The 20,898-nt window shown below is 40.3% G+C and overlaps 2 protein-coding genes across 2 annotated transcripts; both read left to right on the top strand.

The window, feature by feature from the left end:
- The first annotated feature begins 2,687 nt into the window (after positions 1–2,687).
- LOC136488108 (cysteine-rich receptor-like protein kinase 14) lies at positions 2,688–4,769 on the top strand. The gene is made up of 5 exons (XM_066485141.1): positions 2,688–2,871; positions 3,020–3,251; positions 3,348–3,498; positions 3,595–3,735; positions 4,707–4,769. The coding sequence occupies exons 1-5, from the start codon at positions 2,688–2,690 to the stop codon at positions 4,767–4,769; spliced, it is 771 nt and encodes a 256-aa protein (XP_066341238.1).
- A 491-nt stretch (positions 4,770–5,260) lies between these two features.
- On the top strand, positions 5,261–17,328 carry LOC136488107 (uncharacterized). Its single transcript, XM_066485140.1, has 5 exons — positions 5,261–5,481; positions 5,705–5,909; positions 7,086–7,105; positions 16,718–16,987; positions 17,136–17,328. The coding sequence occupies exons 1-5, from the start codon at positions 5,261–5,263 to the stop codon at positions 17,326–17,328; spliced, it is 909 nt and encodes a 302-aa protein (XP_066341237.1).
- Positions 17,329–20,898: the final 3,570 nt, after the last annotated feature.

Raw genomic sequence — 20,898 nt, 5'->3', positions numbered from 1 at the left:
AGCTGCCGAAATAATCTCCATAGCCAAACGCCCAACTTATTCAAACATCAGATTCTCCAAATCGCTGCTCATCAGATAATCCTGCTCACCTTATAAGGGAGACTCAAAAAAGCTTGAAGAGGGATTTAATCAAACTTTATATAGGAGGCCGTAACGTCGTCCATCTCTATAAATAGGTTAAAAAATGAAGAAACCATATAAGCCCACTGTTGAGCATGTTCTCGAGCCCACCACCAAGATTTTCATGCTAGGTTGCTAGCGTCCGGGAGCCACAGCCGGATGCGGGTCCTGCTAGGTTGCTAGCGTCGGGGAGCCACAGCCAGCTGCGGATCTCACCACCCCATAGCTGACCTGCACATTGAGAGGAATAGGCAAGGACAACGAAGACAAAGCCGAAGACGACCTGGACACGTACCAACTTGGAATGATGCGGGCTCTAGCCGCCGCACACGACCAAGCCGTCCACCATGGTGATGCCTTTTTGGGCGTCATCCCTTCATATGGACCCATATAGTCCACCATGCCCAGACCCGCTGAGTAGAGAATGAAGGAGGCAGAGGGAGATGGACGGCTCATGTGAGAACCGCATCTGAGGAGGTATAGGGGCCGAGCTCTCTCTCTCTCTCTCTGTGTGTGTGTGTGTGTGACAGAGAGAGAGAGAGAGATGAAGAGGAATGAGATGAAGTGTTTGGCCGAGAGGTGAAACCCTAGGAGTTGGTTATATACATCAAAAGTTTGATGTGCCAAGGGTAGGCGTTGGGCATATTTTCACCGGAGCAGATGACTTAAGAGCTTAAAAGGTTTGCCTCTAAAAGTTGCTCGACTATTAGAGGCGAGCACATGCCCGCCTCTGAAAATTGATTTACAGAGGTGAGGTTTTGTCTTTGGGTCTTTAATTAGGTACTAATAAGGCCTGTGCCAAACACAGAAACTATCAGATGCTTTCTATACATATTAAGTCATATAGACACTATTTTTATGATAGATTTTTGTCTAGACACATGTCTTTCCTCTTCTATCATCCACCTATCACATCCCTTCCTATCTTGGTTCTCGCGTAGATATAGTTTCCTCTTTACAAAACCATTTTCTTCTCTCTCTTCCTTAATTTCAATGTCACATCACCATTTGATTAGTTGACACCCTAATTAATGATCATAGAAACCATCCTAGTCTCTAGGTTGGGGCTGTCCTAATAGAGATCGACAACACTTTTTATGTTGACTCTAAAAATGGATGGGGGTGTCTCCAAAATAGAGATAAGTCTAATTGGAATTTAAAGATAAAAATCCAACATCTAATTCAATCCAAACCAAATGAATGTCCAACATGAGATAAGTCTAATTGCTTTTAAGTTCTCCCAACTACATGTTACCCCAAACACATGTAGTTTAACAAAATTTGAACTATATATTAGTGAACCTAAAAGCATAAATCTTATATATTGTTAGCCTATTAAAGTTTTTTTTAAATGGATGGTCAATGATAGAAATGTTTGAGTTAGGACAAAACTAATATGACATGTAAAAAATAGAGAGAGTACACAACTTGAACTCAACTTAATGCACTAAACATACATCTTGCTCGCAAATTTCTTGTAAAGCAGGCAAGATAGATCCTGATAACATGTTTCACCAAAAGTTCATAGTAGCTCACATCTATGTCTAGTGACAAAGTATTGACCAGGAATCCAATGGTCACCTTCACTGTCCCCATGTAATTCACTACAATGTGTACTTGCCATTTTCATCTCATTGCATTGAGCCACGCCATGCTCCTTATACGAAAGATTGACAACACTGTGCAAAAACATTGTACTGTCATCTCATTCATGATAATTGTCTACTCTTATGTTAGCAACTTATGTTTTGGTGTTGTGGTATAGTGACCGTTTTTTCCCAAAAAGAAAAAACAGGCTACGGTTGTCTGTTACAGTTTTTAAATCAAAACGATATTGCACTTGATATGTTGCTTACTGCTAGTACTACTTTGCATCTATTAAGTGGGTTTTCCATATTATGTTACTGTTATTTTCTGTGCAGACTGTTGTGCTAAGGGTTCAATCGCGTCCGGCTGACATATAAATAGCATGGAAAACTTCAACCATTCTGGGGTGGCACCAAGAGCCATCTCATTGGATTCATTAGAAGAAATTACAAAGGATTTCTCAATTGAACTTGGTAGGGGGACGTTTGGAAAAGTTTATAAGGTATGTTTTTTTTCTCTTTTATATATCATCAATCATAGCAGTGTCTTACTACAACATATTGATTGGTCAGGAAAATATATATGAACTCTACTTACTACTAGAAGAACTGCTTGCACACACACGTAGTGCAATTTAAATCTGGTCACAAACAAAAAGTTTGCTGATTACTGACATGCACTTTTCTGTTTACGAGCCCTGCATTTCTCTTTCATTAATAATGTTATATATACAAGCACCAGTTGGCACAATAGGTCAATAGCCAGTTAAAAAAATTCAGTATGACCAAAAATATGGGGATGAACCAGGCTGACCCTATTGCAGTTTGTACTTTTTAATGTATATATAAGAAAGCCTTCACCATCAAGGCACGTGTTTAATTATAGGAGTTGTTGATTAGGGTCTACTTCAAAATGGGGAAGAGATTGCTGTGAAAAAGCTTCATCTTATGCCTGGACAAGACGATGGCAAGCAGTTATTCATGAGGGAGCTGGGAAACCTTTGGAAACTCAGGCATCAAAATATTGTACAGCTACTTGGCTATTGCTACGAAATAAAGCATGAAGTTATGGACTTCTGTGGAAAATTGGTTCCTGCTGAAAACATCTATAGATGTCTCTGCTTTGAGTATATGAACAACAGAAGTCTAGATAAACATCTTTATGGTAAGATTGTCCTATTTATTCAGTAATGTTGTTTAGCATATAGACTGATTAAATTACATATCTCTCTCTCTCTCTCTCTCTCTCTCTCTCTCTCTCTCTCTCTCTCTCTCTCTCTCTCTCTCTCTCGATCTCGATCTCGATCACATAGATGAAGGCTGTGGCCATGACTGGCAGACGCGCTACAAAATTATCAAGGGTACTTGTGAGGGTTTGAAATACCTTCACGAGGGACTGGAAAGTCCAATGTACCATTTGGATTTAAAGCCTGAAAATATATTACTAGACAAGAATATGGTGCCAAAAATCGCTGATTTTGGCATATCAAAGCTCATCCACATTGACCAGACCCAAACTGCTACACAGACTTATCTAGGAACAAGGTAACTGAATTCATGTTTGTAGAGTCATCGTTTTCTAAATTAACTAAACTGTTGTTTCTTAACACATTTGTATCCATCGTTGATGATGTCATGCAGGGGATACCAGCCTCCAGAATACATTGAGAACAACTTAATCTCCAATAAGTATGATATTTTCAGCTTGGGGGTCGTAATGATAAGGATCATTACTGGATATGCAGGCTACTACAGAAAAGACAGTATGTCTTCCCAAGAGTTTATTGACCTGGTAAGGAATTTCTGATTCATAAGGGATCCCCAGATATACTATTCAAATTTGACAGCAGCACTTTTGTTGCGATTATTATGTTTACCAATCTTGCAGGTGCATGAAAATTGGAGAAAAAAGCTTCAGGCAACATCAGGTTGTGTGTCACTGGAAGCTGAATGTCATCAAGTGAGGAGATGCGTTGAAATAGCCTTAGATTGTGTCCAAGATAATAGAAAGGAAAGACCTACAATAGGGGTTGTCATACGTTGGCTTAACCAACTAGAGCATACAGTAGAGAAAATGGCAATGTGTTTACCTAACCAACTGAGAAATGACCCAGGCTCGAATTTAGAAGTGGTAAGGAAAGGTCTAGAAATCTCCTACTTTTTCTCTTGTAGTTGGAAAGTTAACATGATTGAGTGGAAGTATATATGCATGTGTTTATTTTTCCTTCATCACCTCTCTCCTGTCGTCATCTAAAAATACAAAAATCATTGTTTTGATCTCCGTCTATGGCATTTAGTGGATGGTATCTAAAATAGCTAATAGCAAAGCTAAATGAGCCTAAATTGTACATAAACCTAAATAGCTTGATCTTTCTCAAACCGCTATACGGCTATACAAGCAGGTAGGGCTAGAGATTTATACCTTGCAAAAAAATGCAATCTTTCTTATTAGTGGGCACTTTTTGGATCTGGATTGAAGCCTCCCAGAATTTGTTCTTTTAATACAAAAGGTTGTTTTCAGTTATGCAAGAGTTCCTGTTGTGCTTGTTGTGAAGCTCTTATATGGATTATACAGTGTTTCTGTTTTGCTTTCATGTACTGAAATGATATTGCGTTGCCATCCCATCCAACTTGTCTAGCAAAAAAAGCATTGTTTTGCCATTGCCCACCAGAACTACCTTCTGAAAAGTTTGATGTAAGGCATCAGTTGTCTCCAAGCCTGAGTGGTTTTACTGATATGTTCCCTAATCTTTTGCCATTAGTGTATTCTATTCTCCAGATCCAGTGTGCCAAGCAGAATCCTGTTATGTATGTAGTTGGTGTAAGAAATTTTAGGAGTAAACTTATGTTTTTATATTTCAAAATTTTAATCCCAATCCTCCATCAATATTTGGCCAGCGTGCCATTTACCAAGCCAACCATGCAGTTTGCACCAGTAGTGGTTTTCAGGCCCCTCAAAGAATGTTCTACCTCTTTTTATCTATCTCTTGTAACAACCAGTTTGGCAACTTGAAAAAAGTCATCAGGTCAACAGAGAGTGCAGTGAACACTGAGTTACTGTAGGTTAGTCTCCCTCCAGTAGTAGTCCTTTGCTTGGTTTTATTTCTACTAGTGTCAATTGTGTCCATGATCTTGGACTGGATGGGTCTTGATATGCTGACGTCTGACAGAGGTAATCCAAGGTAAATTTGAGGAGAAGAGGGTATTGGGCTGCTTAGGATGTTAGCCATCTGTTGACTGTCTTCTTGTTCCATAGCATTTGGGACGAGGGCGGATTTGAAAATTTTAATGTTCAGAAATTCTGCACTTACATTAACATCAAATGTCTATGCTGTAGCGTATCCTGTCTTTTAGTTTTTTTCTTCGACATTAAAATATTGTATTAACACTAAAAGGAGAACTGTTCCTGCATTTGTTTGCAGCTTCTCAAACATGAGTCAATAAATGAAGGCTCCAGTGGCAGTTCAACTGTCGGCGACCGTTCCATGGATAATACACAAAATGATCCTGCCACCCAACAGTCTCGAGGAACTGTGTACAATCTCAAATTGTACATGCACCAGATCATCAGTGGGTCAGACCATAACCAAGTAAATATAGCAAATCTAGAACATCCTCAGATGTTTGGTTGCACCAATGTTCATGACTATCCCATATACGATAGTCTTGGCCCCAGCGCAAAGGTGGTTGCACGCGCACAAGGTCTGCATACCGAAACTAGTCTAGACCATGATGATTGGTTCCACTGGAGCAATATAGTGTTCAGCGAAGAAAGGTTTGGAACTTTGTATATCTTATTTATTTGGGAATCTCCCTTCTATAACATTTAGGCTTTTTATGCAATGTTATCCCATATATATTTTCGTTGACTAAAATTTAGAAATACTTGTAGCCATATTATTATTTTGTGGACCTTGCATGCACACAACTTGTCATTGGATTTGTTTTCTTTTGCATATGTTGCAATCTTCTTGGATTGTTTCACTTTCCTGAATCAGGTTCCAGGGGTCTAGTTTTATGGCAATAGGAAATCAAAACGAGATTGCAGGGGAATGGGTTATCGTCGGTGGAACAGGAGTATTTACTTTTGCACAAGGTACAATCACAATCTGTACAACAGAAGATGGTGGGTCCTTGAACATAAAGGAAATATGTATCCGAGCATTTTGCTGCAGAGGGCGCACTAATACAATTGTGACTAAGGTAATGATAACATTTTTACAGCTTTACTTTCTATTTCCTTTTTTTACAGAATTCTGTACTTGCTGTAACGCATTGAAGCTGCTGGTAACCTCCCCCCCCCCCCCCCCCCCCTTAAGACTAGAGGCAAATATATGATATACTGATTTATGAAAACATACTGGAGGCAAATATATGATATACTGATTTATGAAAACATAGCTAGTCTACCCACATATAAAGGCTACAATTTCAAATAGCACACTGTACTTTATTACCTATATATGTATGAATATATTTGATGAAACAACAAATATGATCACATTTTTCCTTTGGTATAATTTGAAAAGGGCTACATTCGATTAATAGTAACATAAAAATAATGGTGTGTATTTTCATTTGTTGGTCACAAAAGGACAAGTATAACATAAGGTAGTTGGTAAAACCTTGACAATTTTCACTCTATGTGATTCTCCTTCACATGACTGCATTCAAGAAAAAAGATGAAATATATCTGATTCACTGGATGTAAATCAAATGCAAAAATTGATGTGGTGCATCAAATATTTAGTTCCATATATTTTTATTTGAATGTGTCTCACTGTGAGTATGCTTTCCAGTTGACTTGTACTAATATTAAAGTACAGAGGTAGTAACCCGATCCCTCTAATTGCATGTGCATGTTGTTTTAGGAAAGTACATCAAATGACCTTGGTCTCCTTCATTCGCAACTGGACTACTGGAGGGAAAATTTCTTTTTTTTTCCAGAAAATGACTTTGCAATTCCTTTGTTTTACATTTCGTTATTTATTTTAAAACTGAGAACAGCAAACCCCTTGATGGGTTGCAGCCTTTCAAAGACAATATGATAAACATTGATTTTTCAATGCAACTTCAAATGCATATGTATCCTGTCCATGGCTAGCTAATCCACAGAGTGGTGGTCTGTTCCTCTCCAGTCTCAGGCAACTGAGTACAAGCGCATATGGTACATGCACCAGATCATAGATGGGCCAAACCGTAACCAAGTAACTATAGCAGATCCAGAGGAGCCTGAGATGTTTGGTTACACCAATGTTCATGACTACCCCATCTATGATAGTCTTGGCCCGGGCAAGAAGATTGTTGCACGTGCACAAGGCCTGCATTCCAAGACTAGTATGAACAATGGTGGCAGCTGGTTCCACTGGAGCAAAGTAGCCTACGAAAGGTAACTCAATGTTGATCTTATATACTCCAAACATTTTTCCTTCTATAAATATCTCTTCTTTGCATATGTTAATTCGTGACATGTGCCTAGGAACCTTGATAGCATCTCTGCAAGTTTACTGGATTGTTTTATATCCTTGACATAGATTCCAGGGGCCAAGCTTTAATGCAATAGGAAATCAAGAAGGCGAATGGGCTATCGTCGGAGGGACCGGAGAGTTTGCTTTTGTGCAGGGTACCGTTACCACAAGTAGAATACGAGAAAGTGGGTCCTCAAACATCAAGGAGATCCGTATCCATGCATTCTGCTTCCCACCAATCACACCGGTTGAGACTAATAATAAGGTGATGTTAGCATTTTTTTTGTCCGCTTACTTTCTACTCCCTTGCTAAACAGAGTGATATTCGAGCCATTATCAGACATATTAGTTCAGAGGTAAAATTACTTAGGTGGTCATCTATATTAGTGGTACTCACCACAATTAATCGCGGCTTTGCCGAGTGTTTTTACACTAGGCAAAGACCCATTTGCACTCGGCAAAGGCTTTGCCGAGTGTAGCACTCGGCAAAGTCCGCTCAGCAAAAATTTTCTCGGCAAAGGGTCTTTGCCGAGTGCTTTTTATCGGGGCACTCGGCAAAATAAAAAAAAATTGCCGAGTGCTTGGGGCAGCACTCGGCAAAATATTTTCGGCCGTTGCGGCGCCGGCCGTTAACGGTTATTTTGCCGAGTGCCCGACCCAGCACTCCGCAATTTTTTTTTTAAATTACTTTGCCGAGTGCCCCAGCCTAGGCACTCGGCAAATGTTTTTTTTATTTTTTTTTTAAAAAGTACTTTGCCGAGTGCCCCTGTCCAAGCACTCGGCAATGTTTTTTTTATTTTTTTTTAAAATTACTTTGCCGAGTGCCCCTGCCCAGGCACTCGGCATAGTTTTTTTTATTTTTTTATAAATAATTTCTTTGCCGAGTGCCCCTGTTTAGGCACTCGGCAAAGAATTTCTGATTTTTTTTAAAAAAAATACTTTGCCGAGTGCCGCGGCGAGGCACTCGGCAAAGAAAATTTATATTTTTTTTTTGAAAAATCTTTGCCGAGTGTCTTGCCCATGGCACTCGGCAAAGACCCCGAGAATTGCAAATTTTTTTTTTACATTCCATTGTAACAGACAATATATATATACACTACTGGAATCTCGCTTTTTTCTGTGGGTGCGAAAACACACAGAAAAATGCGAATACCGTCAGAAAAATATTTTTCGGACTGTGTACCCTCAGAAAAATACCCACAGAAATATAATGATAGAAAAATCGAATTTTTCTGTGGGTTCACCGTCCGAAACAATTTTTCTGTGGGTCTCACACACACAGAAAAATTATGTTCGCCCAGATTAAAACTAATTTTTCTGTGTGTTAATCCACACAGAAATAAACGCATAAACGCACAGAAAAACATGTTTTTTTTTCTGTCGGTCTAAGTGAACTCACAGAAAAATTCATTTCGCCCAGATTAAAAAAAATATTTCTATGTAGCCAGCCTCACAGAAAAAAAGAGTTGAACACACAAAAAATATTATTTTAAAATAGTAGTAACAGCATATTAAAATATATATTTTCCATACAGTACTTTCTGTGCATGACCAACAAGGTTTCATTCAAATAATACACAAATCAATAGTTCATCATGAATGGAGTCAACACTTATTTCAAAAATTGACGACGACAGGCTGCCTCCGCCTGCCCGCTGCCTGCCTGAGCCTAAGCCTAACCTCGGGGACAGGGGAAGGCCACCAGAGCTCTGCATTGCCAGCAGCAGCCCAGTCACAAGAAGCACGCACAATGTAGCTACACAAGCGGACAGCAGGCAGTACACAATGGACAGTACCAGTCAATGGAAAAAATAGCAAGTGCAAAGTGAGATCAAAGAATTTTGAAGACAACCAAGAAGAAATTATACACAGAGACTGATTTGCCTTTGAATGGGCATAAGACATTACAAACACTTCTTTACTTTCTTATGTGACAATAAATCATTTACAAGAAGAAAAGTTGCAATCTATTTAACAAATTAGAGCATACCAAGCCCCTAAAACATAATAGGAGTGCCAATTCATAAGAACAAACACAAGTCAAATATGGTATGCACAGGACAGCAACAAAAATAACAAAATGCAAGCATAATTTAAAGAAAGAAGTTAACTATCATCATAGCTAATCACAAGAATTATAATACAATTGAAGATAAACTTAAAAGGACTAAGTAAACCAAGAGTAGCGTAGTGTGCTTATATTCAACACTTACTTGGGTTGTTGGTTAAGACCCTTTTGTTGCTCCGTAAAAGAGGTCGCTTCGATGGAGAAAGCAAACCAGGAAATAATTTCAACCGATCATACAAGCATTTGCCTGCAGCACACTAAAAAATGCATTCCACTGGTAAGAAACTTAGCTTGGAATTAGTTGCTGAACCAAAATACAGTAAACATTATATTGACTGAGGACTCTAAACTGACCAGCAAGGCACCATAAACACGCCAAGCTTCCTTCCTTTTCATCTCATTTTTCTGCTTCTCAAGCTGCAGTTCCGGCTCCAGAAGTTGCATATATGTCACAAGGTTGGGCAAAAGAAGAAGTCTAATCTGGTAAGTAGAAAAAACAATCAGCCAGTGCATAACTAATAAAAAAATGAGTTTCAAATGGGATCTACCGTGCTGGGCCCCAATGCAGATATCCCTTGAACAACACCGTAATGTTGTGTCAGTGATTTGGCAGGATCAAGAAATGCATGGATCAATGTTTTAGTTAGCCGATTTTGAAGGTTGTGATAGACATGACCAAACCTGAAAACCACCATCTTCAGTTGATCAACAATGTCATGAGAAAGTTATATAGGCAATTAGCCAATTACTACATACAGAAAAGACCAATTAGCAAAGAGAGCTAGAGATCGTCATTCAGAAAAGGACTCACGCTCCATGAGCAGAGTATGCAAAAGGCTATGGATCTATCAATTCCAAAAGAAAATGCTGCCCATGGGGAACACATAAGACACGAACAAGTCATGACCCACCCAACAAATGCATGAAGATAGAACTAAAATTAATCCCCTGTCCACACACAGCATATATAGTGAAAATATTATTGACTTGATCTTCAACTTAAAACTGTCTAGCATATTAGCATAACTAAGATAAAGCACTTTCATGGGCACATTTTTTATGAACTGTTCTTTAAGATCATAATATGGGAATCAAGGAGTTGAAATCATAAATGTAATTGAATTAAATTTTGATAATTATACACAGGACCTACTGACACCCTTCACATATCACTCACCTCCGCAAAAAGCATCAGAAATCCAAGCTCACCCAGCAAAGCAAGGCTCCAAAAACCCCATTCATGATCATGGCGAGTACTCCCTTGTGCACCGTCTCCTTGAACTTCTCCTCATCGAGGAACTGCAGGATGAGGGCTCCCTGCTAAGAGACAGGAAGAGTTTGAATATAGATCAGGACACGTGGGGAAATGCCAGGGGCAAAAAGAATGCAGATGGTAACTGCCAATGGGAGGAGCAGCCAAGCACTTACAAACGGAAGAAGACAAAAGTTCCAGCTTGGTCCAGTCAAGCAAACAAAGTTAGTATTAAACCGTGCAGTGTTGGGACTATGGTAAGAGCCTAAAGCAGTGGCCATAGCATACAAGCTTCTTAGTTCTTACACATACTCAAGTTTTCATAATACAAATGCTGCCCATAATTACTTCTAGCCTTCACAACTGCAAGAGACAGGAAGAACTTACAAATCTACAAGTGCAAAAGAAATGACAGGCAGGCAGTGACCATCTCCAGAAATTTCACATTTCAAAGTATATAATTACCAAAATTTCACAGAAGAAATACCACAAGACAGTGACCATCTCCAGAAATTTACCCATTATCAAGAGCAAAAGAACTCGAGAAATGGCTCAGATTTACCCATTATCAGCATGACAACTGCAACTTAACTTCACCTGGAGCTTAATTTAATTCTCTCTCTCTAATGGGAATTGAACTGGCCACAAAACTGGTTGCTTGTACAGTTGTACTGGTACAAGCCATCCTAGTTAAGCAGCAAATAGAACAAAATATCCCAAGTACCAGCTCATAAGGTGCTAAAGTGCAGAAGTTCTCTAATGGAAACTTGATTCATCACAGCCACTCAAGAGTAGTACAAAACAAAAAAAGTCACAAGGCATAGTTAGGGAAGGGGAGAGCAGCGCGGCACGAGGCTGGGGTTCCATATCATCTCAGCTCCGCAAATATCACATATCAAAATGATTGATTAGGTTGATATATGCAAGATATTCAAGATACTGTTTTCATAGCATCTCCAAGCTGCAGGATGCACCCCCAATTTCAGTCCCCTAAAGCTGAAATATTTTTGAATGTGTCACCTCAGTTTTCCCATCTGAAACAATGTAGAAGCATATAGACCATTTTATTTTAGAGAAAGACATACAACCAATAGAAAGAGATAACAGCAGTCATAAACGTATAATCCATTTGTCCAAAAATTGAATTACACCAACCAGATCAATGTAATGGTTTGAATTTTTAGACGCAAGCAACATATACGCAACTGTATTTTCAATTCTACTACGAACCACATATCAATCTCACTAGATCTCTTTTTAATTTAATTCTAACACAACCAGACATGACATAGAAATATTAACTTTTTACTAAATATACAAATGTTACTACTGCTAGTCATCATATAAATTCACAGGTCGTATCCTTACTAGCACTTAAAGGCACTGGAATCACCAACCCACAAACTAAAATAAGTACAAACATTTCTAGTGGTCAGACTGCTGCTTGTGCCAACATGTCTGTTTTTTTTATCAACAATGGCATACAAAAAAAATAAGGACTAACATCAAGGCAAGTGCTATCTCTGCATACCATGATATAACTTGAATGATGATAGTGCATACTAAGAGAATTGTACAATAAAAATCAGTTTTGTAACTCGGGTCTTGATTTGCATACTCCACAACCAGCAGCTTTAGCAATGTCAAAGTAAATTTAATCCATCAATAAACTTAGAAACAACTGTGCTTTAGCACAGTGGAGACAGCTTAGTACCTTTCATCTCTGGCAATATCCTGTGCTGCAAGCATGATTGCATATGGGATTATGCATCACAAACTGCTTTATCCTTCGTGCTACCTGCCAAAAAGATTAAAATGGGTTTGTAAAAGGAAAATAATGCTACAAGTGTTATATACAACGGACTGGACTAACCTGACGAGATGGGAGCAGCCTCGCAGTCCATTCTTCGATCTCCTTTACGCCAACATCAAAGCGAGGGCTAATAACACCACATTTGTTTAGTCTTCCATTCAGTTCCACCACAATCTTCCCAGCACGGTGGTCATCCACATATTCGAACTCACCAATGTAGCCTACATAATGTAACACTAATCAGGGACATGTCCTCAGAACGGAGCAATTGAAATGGGGCATAAGATTTGAGAACTAACCATGGCGCTGCATGACTATCAAGAACTTGATGATCACCTTGGATGACGGCCTGATCATGACCTGCCTTTTCCCCCTCTTCTTAGCATTGTACATGGACTTGAGCGCATCATTGAGCACACTGACCCTCACCATGCTGACCTTACTAGAAGAAAGAGATAGAGTTGTAAGGGTCCCATGACAGACACAATAGCAAAGGAAACAGCCATTTACATCTATGTAACACAACCAAAGGTACAAGTAACCATGTCGCTATATCAATGCAAAATGATGCAAAGGTTTGCTTATTCAGTACAAACCTTCATCTCCCCCCCCCCCCCAAAAAAAACATCCAGTGCTATATTGAAATCATGTCAATAAATGCATTGCTAAAGGAGGTAACAACAAGCTTAACCACATTATCCATATCATTGAAAGTTGATACTCAGAAGAAAGATAACAAAAGGGTATGTAGACCCAAATTGCTACCAACTGGAGACCCAAAAAATGAGGGATCTCTCAGCACCAAACACCTGCAGACTGATGTACTTATTCACTAATAACAAACTAACATCTCAGTTAGCTGGCAACAGTTGACCGAATTTATTTCAGACCTACAGGAAGGATGGACACCGAATATGCACAACCAGCAATCACAGCCTACTTCGAGATCTTCCACAACAAAGTAAAATACCTAAATGTGCATCTTCCACAACATAGTAAAATACCTAAATGTGCATCGGCGGCGAGGCAACAGGCTAGGGTTTCGCCGCGGGGAGGGGGCAGCCGGAGGATGGATTGAGGACTTGGAGAGAAGCCGAGGATGAGTCGACGTCGGGAGACCTAGAGAGTCCGGAGGAGAGGAGGGGAGGGGCCGGCCGCCGCCGCGTGGAGGGGGTTGGTGGCCTCGCCGCGTCGCCGCGTGGGGAGCAGGGGAGCCACGCCGCAGGGAGCTGGTGGGGAGGAGGTGCCCCGGCGTGGCCACGGAGGGGAGTCGGGGGCGGGGGCGGGCCGGCGTGGGCGCGGAGGGCTGGCTGGCTGTCTGAAGCTTGGACTGCCCGACCGGCCGAAATCGCCTAAGTGCCCCACCCGCGCCCTTTGCCGAGCGTCGGATTTTTGGCACTCGGCAAAGAGCCCCTTTGCCGAGTGCCTTATTTTTGGCACTCGGCAAAGAGCCCCTTTGCCGAGTGCCATGCCCCGGCACTCGGTAAAGTTTTTTTATTTTTTTTGTTTTTGGCCTACAAATTTTTTGTGCAGCCCTTTTAAAGGACCAGGAACTCCTCCTTAGAATTTGGGGATTTTTTGTGGCTTTTTGATATATTTAGTTACTTTATTTCGTTTACTTGAATTTTTTCGAAAAATATAAATTTGAACTGCACGTGGTACGAATAATGGAATTTAATGATTCGAAAAATGATAGTCATGTTACTGAGTGTAGTGTGAGGCCGTATCTAGGAACGGACCCAAATTTTCGGACATATTGTTAACGAAACATGACCGCGAACTTGCGTGCGAAGTGTTTTTAAATTCTATAAAAAACAAACGAAGTCCGAAAATCATGAAACTTGTTGAGATGTCGCGATATCGTATGTGGAGGCTATGATAAAAATTTGAGAAGGTTTGGTGCACGTTGTCACGTACGATGCTTACAAACCAGGACATCTCGACATGTGATCACATGTGGAGATGTCTGGGTTTTTGGCATCCGACGTCACAACTTGCTCAAAACCTTCTCAATTTTTTTACCACAGCCTCCACATGCGATAACACGACGCCTCGACAAGTTTCATGATTTTCGGACTTCATTTGTATTTTATATAATTTAAAATCACATTTCCGGCAAGTACCTCGACATGTTACATCATCGAGATGCTCGAGATTTCATGTGAGTTCCTGGATACGGCCTAAACATACCCTAAATATCATGAGTATCAATTTTTGGATGACCAAAGTCCATTATTCCATGTACCTGTAGTTCAAATTTGAAATATCCCGAAAAATTCGACGAAACGAAATAAACTAATGAAATATATCAAAAAAGTCAAAATTGCCCCAAATTTTAAAATAGAGTTTGAAATACTGTCACAAGGCCCCAGGAAAAAATTTGGGCCCAAAATAAAAAAAATAATATTTTGTCGAGTGCCATGGGGGGCACTCGGCAAAGTGGGCTTTGCCGAGTGCCGGCCCAGGAGGCACTCGGCAAAATATGTTTTTAAAAAATAAAAAAATAATTGCCGAGTGCCTGGGGCTGGCACTCGGCAAAATAAGTTTTTTTTAAAAAAAAATTGCCGAGTGCCTAGGGCTGGCACTCGGCAAAATAAGTTTTAAAAAAAAAATTTGCCGAGTGCCAGCCATTAGGCACTCGGCAAAATCTGACGGCAGGTGGCCGCCGTCATGGGCCGGCCACCTTTTGCCGAGTGGGATCTTTGCCGAGTGCTGTGGCACTCGGCAAAGCCCAGTTTTGACGAGAGCCAGGCTTTACCGAGTGCCTGGCACTCGGCAAATCCACCTTTGCCGAGTGCTTTATTTTGCCAAGTGCGGCTCTCGGCAAAATATTGCTTTGCCGAGTGCCCCGATAAAAAGCACTCGGCAAAGTCTCAGGCACTCGGCAAAGTCCAGTTTTCCAGTAGTGAATTACGCATGCACTCATGTGAATGTTATGGTTAAGGGCAATGCTAGGAGGTAGTACCTTCAATAAAACTGAGCCCTTGATTTTTTTAGATTTTTTGAATTAATTAATTAAATAGTTAACCTAGAAAAAGAAAAATAAATATTGTCAAAGCCCTCAATCACGGGATGCAGAACCCCTTCCTTTTTTTCGTGCGTTGCTTCCTTTTTCCTGCGTGCGACCGAGGGGAAACCGGCCGGCTGGCGGCGGCGTGCCACTTGTGCCTTGCGGCGTGCGACGTAGCGACGGTCCGATCTCCAGCTTCGCACACGGCACGTACGCAAAGTTGGCAGCTACACAAAGTTTCACGTACACAGCACCGGTCGTCCAGTTCAGCCAGCTGGTGCAGATACCTCTAAGCTAGCACGTTAGACACGTTTGTTGGGCACACACACACGTCAAATTGGCACGTACACAATAAACGTAGGCATTAATAGTTTATTATGTAAAGTGAAATTATGTCATATCTAAAGTTATAAAAATAAAAAATCAACCACACCTAATAGATCCAGCATGCATCAATTAGATATTTAAAAAAATCTTTATATCTAATACTTTCCTTTTTTATCCTATTTTACAAAGGTAAAAATTAAATAAATATATATCCCACCTATTACCTCTTAAGAAGTAATGGGTGATTCTAGCCATATGAGCTAATTAAATGAGCGGGTTTACCACTGCAAAGCCCCTATGGTTAAACAACAAGGATGAGCATATTTTCCCTTGGATTCAGGTTGAAAAAAAAAGTTTACCAATGGTTATATAACGATGTAAATGTATATATATATACATTCTTCAAGGAAGATTCCCATCTAGTGTGAGTCAAAATGACATGTCGTTGTAGTAGATAAACCTAGCTAATCCATGTTCAATTCTCTATTTGATGCTCCTTAATTTGGCTGCATATTAGATTACTCCCTCCGTTCATCTTTTCAAGGTGTATCTCCTGGAAGTACTCTAGTATTAATATGTCATTTGTATGACACAAATTTGTACTCTTAAGCAAATACTTTTGACACAAATCTAATAATGTTTATTTTGCATCACAAAAATTATGTACTAATAGAACAATTGGTCAAATTAAATAAAGATCCCTTGTCCTGACAACACGAACTGTGGTTTACAATTTTATGCAGATCGAGTGTGTCACTTAAAAGAAATTGCAAGGTCCATGAAGACATCTGATTTGTTACATTTAAATAACTTTAAAAGTGATGTGTTCATGTAATATGTTGGTTTAGTTCCATCTCTTCTTGGAATTGGCACCTGACTAGTTTGGTTTACAGCTCTAGAGTACCATAGTTAGCTTTTCAAATCCTTTGTTCTACATTCAAATACTTGTTACCTACACTAAGAAGACAATTCCATTTAATATATTTGCAGCCACTCAAGGACAAGATGATAATCATTGGTTCCAGCAATGCACTCTCAAATGTGTTCAGCCCTATGGCTAATAATCCACAGAGTGGTCCTGTAACCCCACAGTCCCTGAGAATGTATACTCGCATATTGTATATGCACCAGATCATCAGTGGGCCAGACTATAACCAAGTGAATATAGCAGACCCAAGGCAGCGTAATTCTTTTGCTTACACAAATGTTCATGACTACCCCATATATGATAGTCTTGGCCCTCGTAAGAAGCTTGTTGCACGTGCGCAAGGTCTGCATACCAAGACTAGCATGAGCTATGATGGCTGGTTCCACTGGAGCAGCGTAGTGTTTACCGATGAAAGGTTTGGCGCTACTTACTGTTGGTCTTAAATACTTTGAACATTGCAATCTATAAAATTTCCACATTCTATGCACATAGCTCGCCGTTGATATATGGCTTCAGCTTGCTGGATTATTTTATAATAATTATATACTCCATTCCTGATCTAGGTTCCAGGGGTCCAGTCTTAAAACCATAGGAAATCAAGAAGGCGACTGGGCTATTATGGGTGGGACAGGAATGTTTACTTTCGCGCAGGGTACCGTCACCACCTGTAGGATACAAGACAATGGGTTCTCAAACATCAAGGAGATTCGTATTGATGCAGTGTGCTGCACACCAATTAATGGAGTATTTCCTTAACAGCAGTTGTGGGAGAACATTGTGGGTACCATTTCTTATGTATTCCAAGCATGTCTATGATATCATGATTGATGAAAATACACTACCACGATTTCTTGATGTAATTTGGAGAACTTTCTGGATGTATTGTCATAAAAAACAACAGCAGGAATAAATCCGTTTTTGGGCCTCAAGCACACTAATTGAGTTGTACGGTCAACAAATTTTCAATAGCAATCCACACTAAATTCCATACATGAATATATTATCTATGTGTGTATGTTGAGTTCCGTAAAATACGTCATGATGGCATCGGCAAACAAATACTTTTCCTATTAGTAGTTAATAAGTTACTGCCGTCCATGGAGGATGGCAAATTAATCTATCTATATCTACATCTCTTACAAAGCTACTCCCCTCTATATCTCTTATAAATCTTATCCACATTACAAGTTCATCTTAACATGCAAGCCCTCTACATCATCTCCCATTAACTATCCACATCATTTCCTATTAATAGCCATGCACTAAATTAGTGTTAACAGTATGGACGGGCGGGCAGGCGTGACCGCAGAAGATGGCTCCGTCCTCCACATCCCTCTCACCCGCCTCCCCCCACTCCACCGCTGATGGCGCCTCCGTCTGATCCTAGCTGCTCCCATGGCCGGGCTCTCGGATCTCTGCTTTGATCCGGGCATCGAGTTTGGGAAAGTGGTCTCGCAACGGTTCAAACAATTGGTCAGTCCATGCTCTCCATCCTCCCCCTCCGTGTTCTTCCTGGTTGCTAGTTTCGGGCGTTCCGCCATTCGTCTCAACGAGGATTCGGTGAGTCTCATATGCCAATCCTGTCATGGTGGAAAGGCTGCTGATTTCAATGTCGTTCATCTTTCGGGTTGGATGTTCAGCGTCTCCGTTTCTTGCAAAGAAGTTGGTTTTATGATCTACAAATTGAAAAGCTTTATTTGCAAGCAATTTGCTATTTACATCTTTCTTTGGGGAAATGGGGGACCTAATTGGCACAAGGAGTACGATCTTTGGTGCCTTGAACAGGCTGCTGCTTGGACAACAGTGGGATCAAAAAATAAGAAGAGTTTTCACTAGTAGAGAATAGACTTTCGGTTTTTGGCTTTAGTCCCAGCCAGAATTTGGCCCGGGAGTAATAGGAGATTTAGTCCCAGTTGGAACCACCAACTGGGACTAGAATCCCCTGCCCAACGGATAGTGCAGCAGGGACCTTTAGTCCCGGTCAGTGGTTCAAACCGGGACTAAAGGCCGCCTTTCAATCTCGGTGGGAACCACCAACCGGGATCAAAGGTCCCGCTGGCCTTTTATCCCAGGTTTTGGCTCCAACCGGGACTAGAGGTTGATCCTTTAGTCTTGGTAGGCTCCACTAACCGGGACTAAAGGTCCCCGCCTATATATACCCGCTCCCACTGTCTCCCCCAGCCCGAGACACAGACGGTCAAGATAGGCGTCCAGATCGATGCCGTGCTGCATTCTTTGCAGGCAATTGTGCGAATTGGCTACCATATGCCTAATTTCTCGTTCTTACAAAAGGTTTACATCAGCATAGTCTGGATGTGCCGCGAGTAAGCGAGAGGCATGCGACATTCAACCAAATTGATGTGGTACGTCGTGTATGATATGAGAGTAATGTTTATTTATTCTTATTATAATATGAGCGCTTCCTGATATTTTTTGTTTGTCCGCTTGCAAATTTTGCTCTATGATTTCACCTATGCTACATGTGGCTTGGAGCCCATTCTCACGCAAGCTATTAAGCGACTGGGGTATGCCTAGGACTACGTCGACGTGATGGGCTAGAGGACAATAGCTGGTATCTAGTATTGCGTGAGATTTAGGTAGAACCGGGCCATTGAAAGTCCGTCAGTAGGCTACATCTATGGGATACCATGTCTTTGATGTTGTGAGGAAATGGAGAGTGTTTTAGTGCGGACCTTGCATTACATAGACAATGACCGTGGTTACACAATCCGAGACCTACACTACTGACAGTGGAGACAGGCTAGAGCTGCGGCCAGTTTGTAAGGTTCATATGTTAATTAGGTATATTCGTATTGTTATGTTTAATTAGGTTTATTTATTTGAATGGTCATGTTTAATTAGATTTATTAGTATGGATATTTTAATTATTTTTGTATGCAAGTTAATTATGTTTAAATAGGTTTATTTGTATGGACATCATAATTATGTTTGTATGGATTAAAATTTAACTCGTGTGGGATTGAAATACATATGCAAATAAAAAAATCAGTGCAAACCAAAAAAAGGAATAATAAACACAAACAAAAAAGGAATAATAAACACAAACCAAAAAGGACCTTTTAGTCCCGATTTGTACTACCAACCGGGATTAAAGGGTAAATTTTAGTCCCGGTTTGTAACAGAAACGGGGATTAAAAGTCCCCCACCTACCACACCGACCACTGCTCCCACCTACCACCGCGTGCGATCACCACTCATCCCACCTACCACCACTGCTCGCTTATAAAACTAGCCACCGCGGGCGCCATTGATCCCACAACATTGCAGCGTTTTGTTGTGCCCAATTCGATCCCAATCCATCTGTTGTTGTTTGCCCAATTTCCTATCCACATATGACCTCTCTGTGGGTGAAAGCCCTCTATATACAAATTCTATTATGCGTAGTCAGCAATGATGCACACAAGAGGTACTAGAAGAACGTTTTTGTAGATGAAGCAATGCTGAAGCCTAGAGAAGTTAGGTGTGATGGCCATGCAACGTAATTGTTGCATGGGCTGTCTGTGAGGTTGATAGATCCATCCTATGCAGTGTGGTCTGGCCTGTCTACAGACTGTCTGTCCATGCAAGGCATGATGGACTGTCCGTAGGTTGATGGATCTATCCAAGCCGGGTGAATGGCCATTCAAGACATGAATGTACTATCTCCGGAGAGGCATGGGTTCATCGGAGCTCGCACAATCGCCCCCTTCGTCTCCAAATAGGCATAGTTCGTCATTCACATCTGGCATCCTCTGGCACCTATTTGACCCTACTTTGGTGCTAGAAGAATGTTTTTGAGGTGGTTATTTTATAACGTGTTGGTACACTTTGATTGTAACATTGACCTACTAAGAGAAAGGTCTTTGTTATCGTATATATAATTTTATTGTTAGGTCTTTGTTATCGTATATGTAATTTTTATGTACCCCAAATATTTATTCTAAGGTTCTCTAAGATCTTTATTATTATTTTCGATGTCGCATGTGTCTCAAATTGAAACGACCTTAGATGATGAAATGACCAAAATAAAAGTTGTAGATCTCGAAAAGTTATAAAACTTTGTAGTTGACAACTTTTTAATTTGAAATCATTTTCTATTTTGAAATTCTGTTCGAAATTCAATTTTCAAAGAAGTCTGATTTCTCTTTTTAATCTCTGGCTAAAACTTATAACTAGTCTTTCTGCATCATACTAACTTCAAAATTGATGATTTTTTTCCTAAAATTTTCTAAAATCATGCTCTATCAATTTATTGTGTTCTTACTGCTTTCATTTTGGCCATCTTTTCATTTGAATTTATTTTATCAATTCAAAATTTGATTCTCC

This window comes from Miscanthus floridulus, chromosome 10 (assembly GCF_019320115.1).
Source record: "Miscanthus floridulus cultivar M001 chromosome 10, ASM1932011v1, whole genome shotgun sequence".
Lineage (NCBI taxonomy): Eukaryota > Viridiplantae > Streptophyta > Magnoliopsida > Poales > Poaceae > Miscanthus > Miscanthus floridulus.
The sequence above is the reverse complement of the archived record's forward strand: the minus strand, read 5'-3'. Positions and strand labels throughout refer to the sequence as shown.

Excerpts from the sequence above, each read along its gene's own strand:
- LOC136488108 (XM_066485141.1), top strand. The coding sequence starts at position 2,688 with ATGAGGGAGCTGGGAAACCTTTGGAAACTCAGGCATCAAAATATTGTA. Across the intron at positions 2,872-3,019 it reads TCTAGATAAACATCTTTATG|ATGAAGGCTGTGGCCATGAC; the intron begins GTAAGATTGTCC and ends TCGATCACATAG. Across the intron at positions 3,736-4,706 it reads AGGAAAGACCTACAATAGGG|TTTGGCAACTTGAAAAAAGT; the intron begins GTTGTCATACGT and ends TGTAACAACCAG.
- LOC136488107 (XM_066485140.1), top strand. The coding sequence starts at position 5,261 with ATGCACCAGATCATCAGTGGGTCAGACCATAACCAAGTAAATATAGCA. Across the intron at positions 7,106-16,717 it reads CCTACGAAAGGTAACTCAAT|TGGTCCTGTAACCCCACAGT; the intron begins GTTGATCTTATA and ends TAATCCACAGAG. Across the intron at positions 16,988-17,135 it reads GTAGTGTTTACCGATGAAAG|GTTCCAGGGGTCCAGTCTTA; the intron begins GTTTGGCGCTAC and ends TTCCTGATCTAG.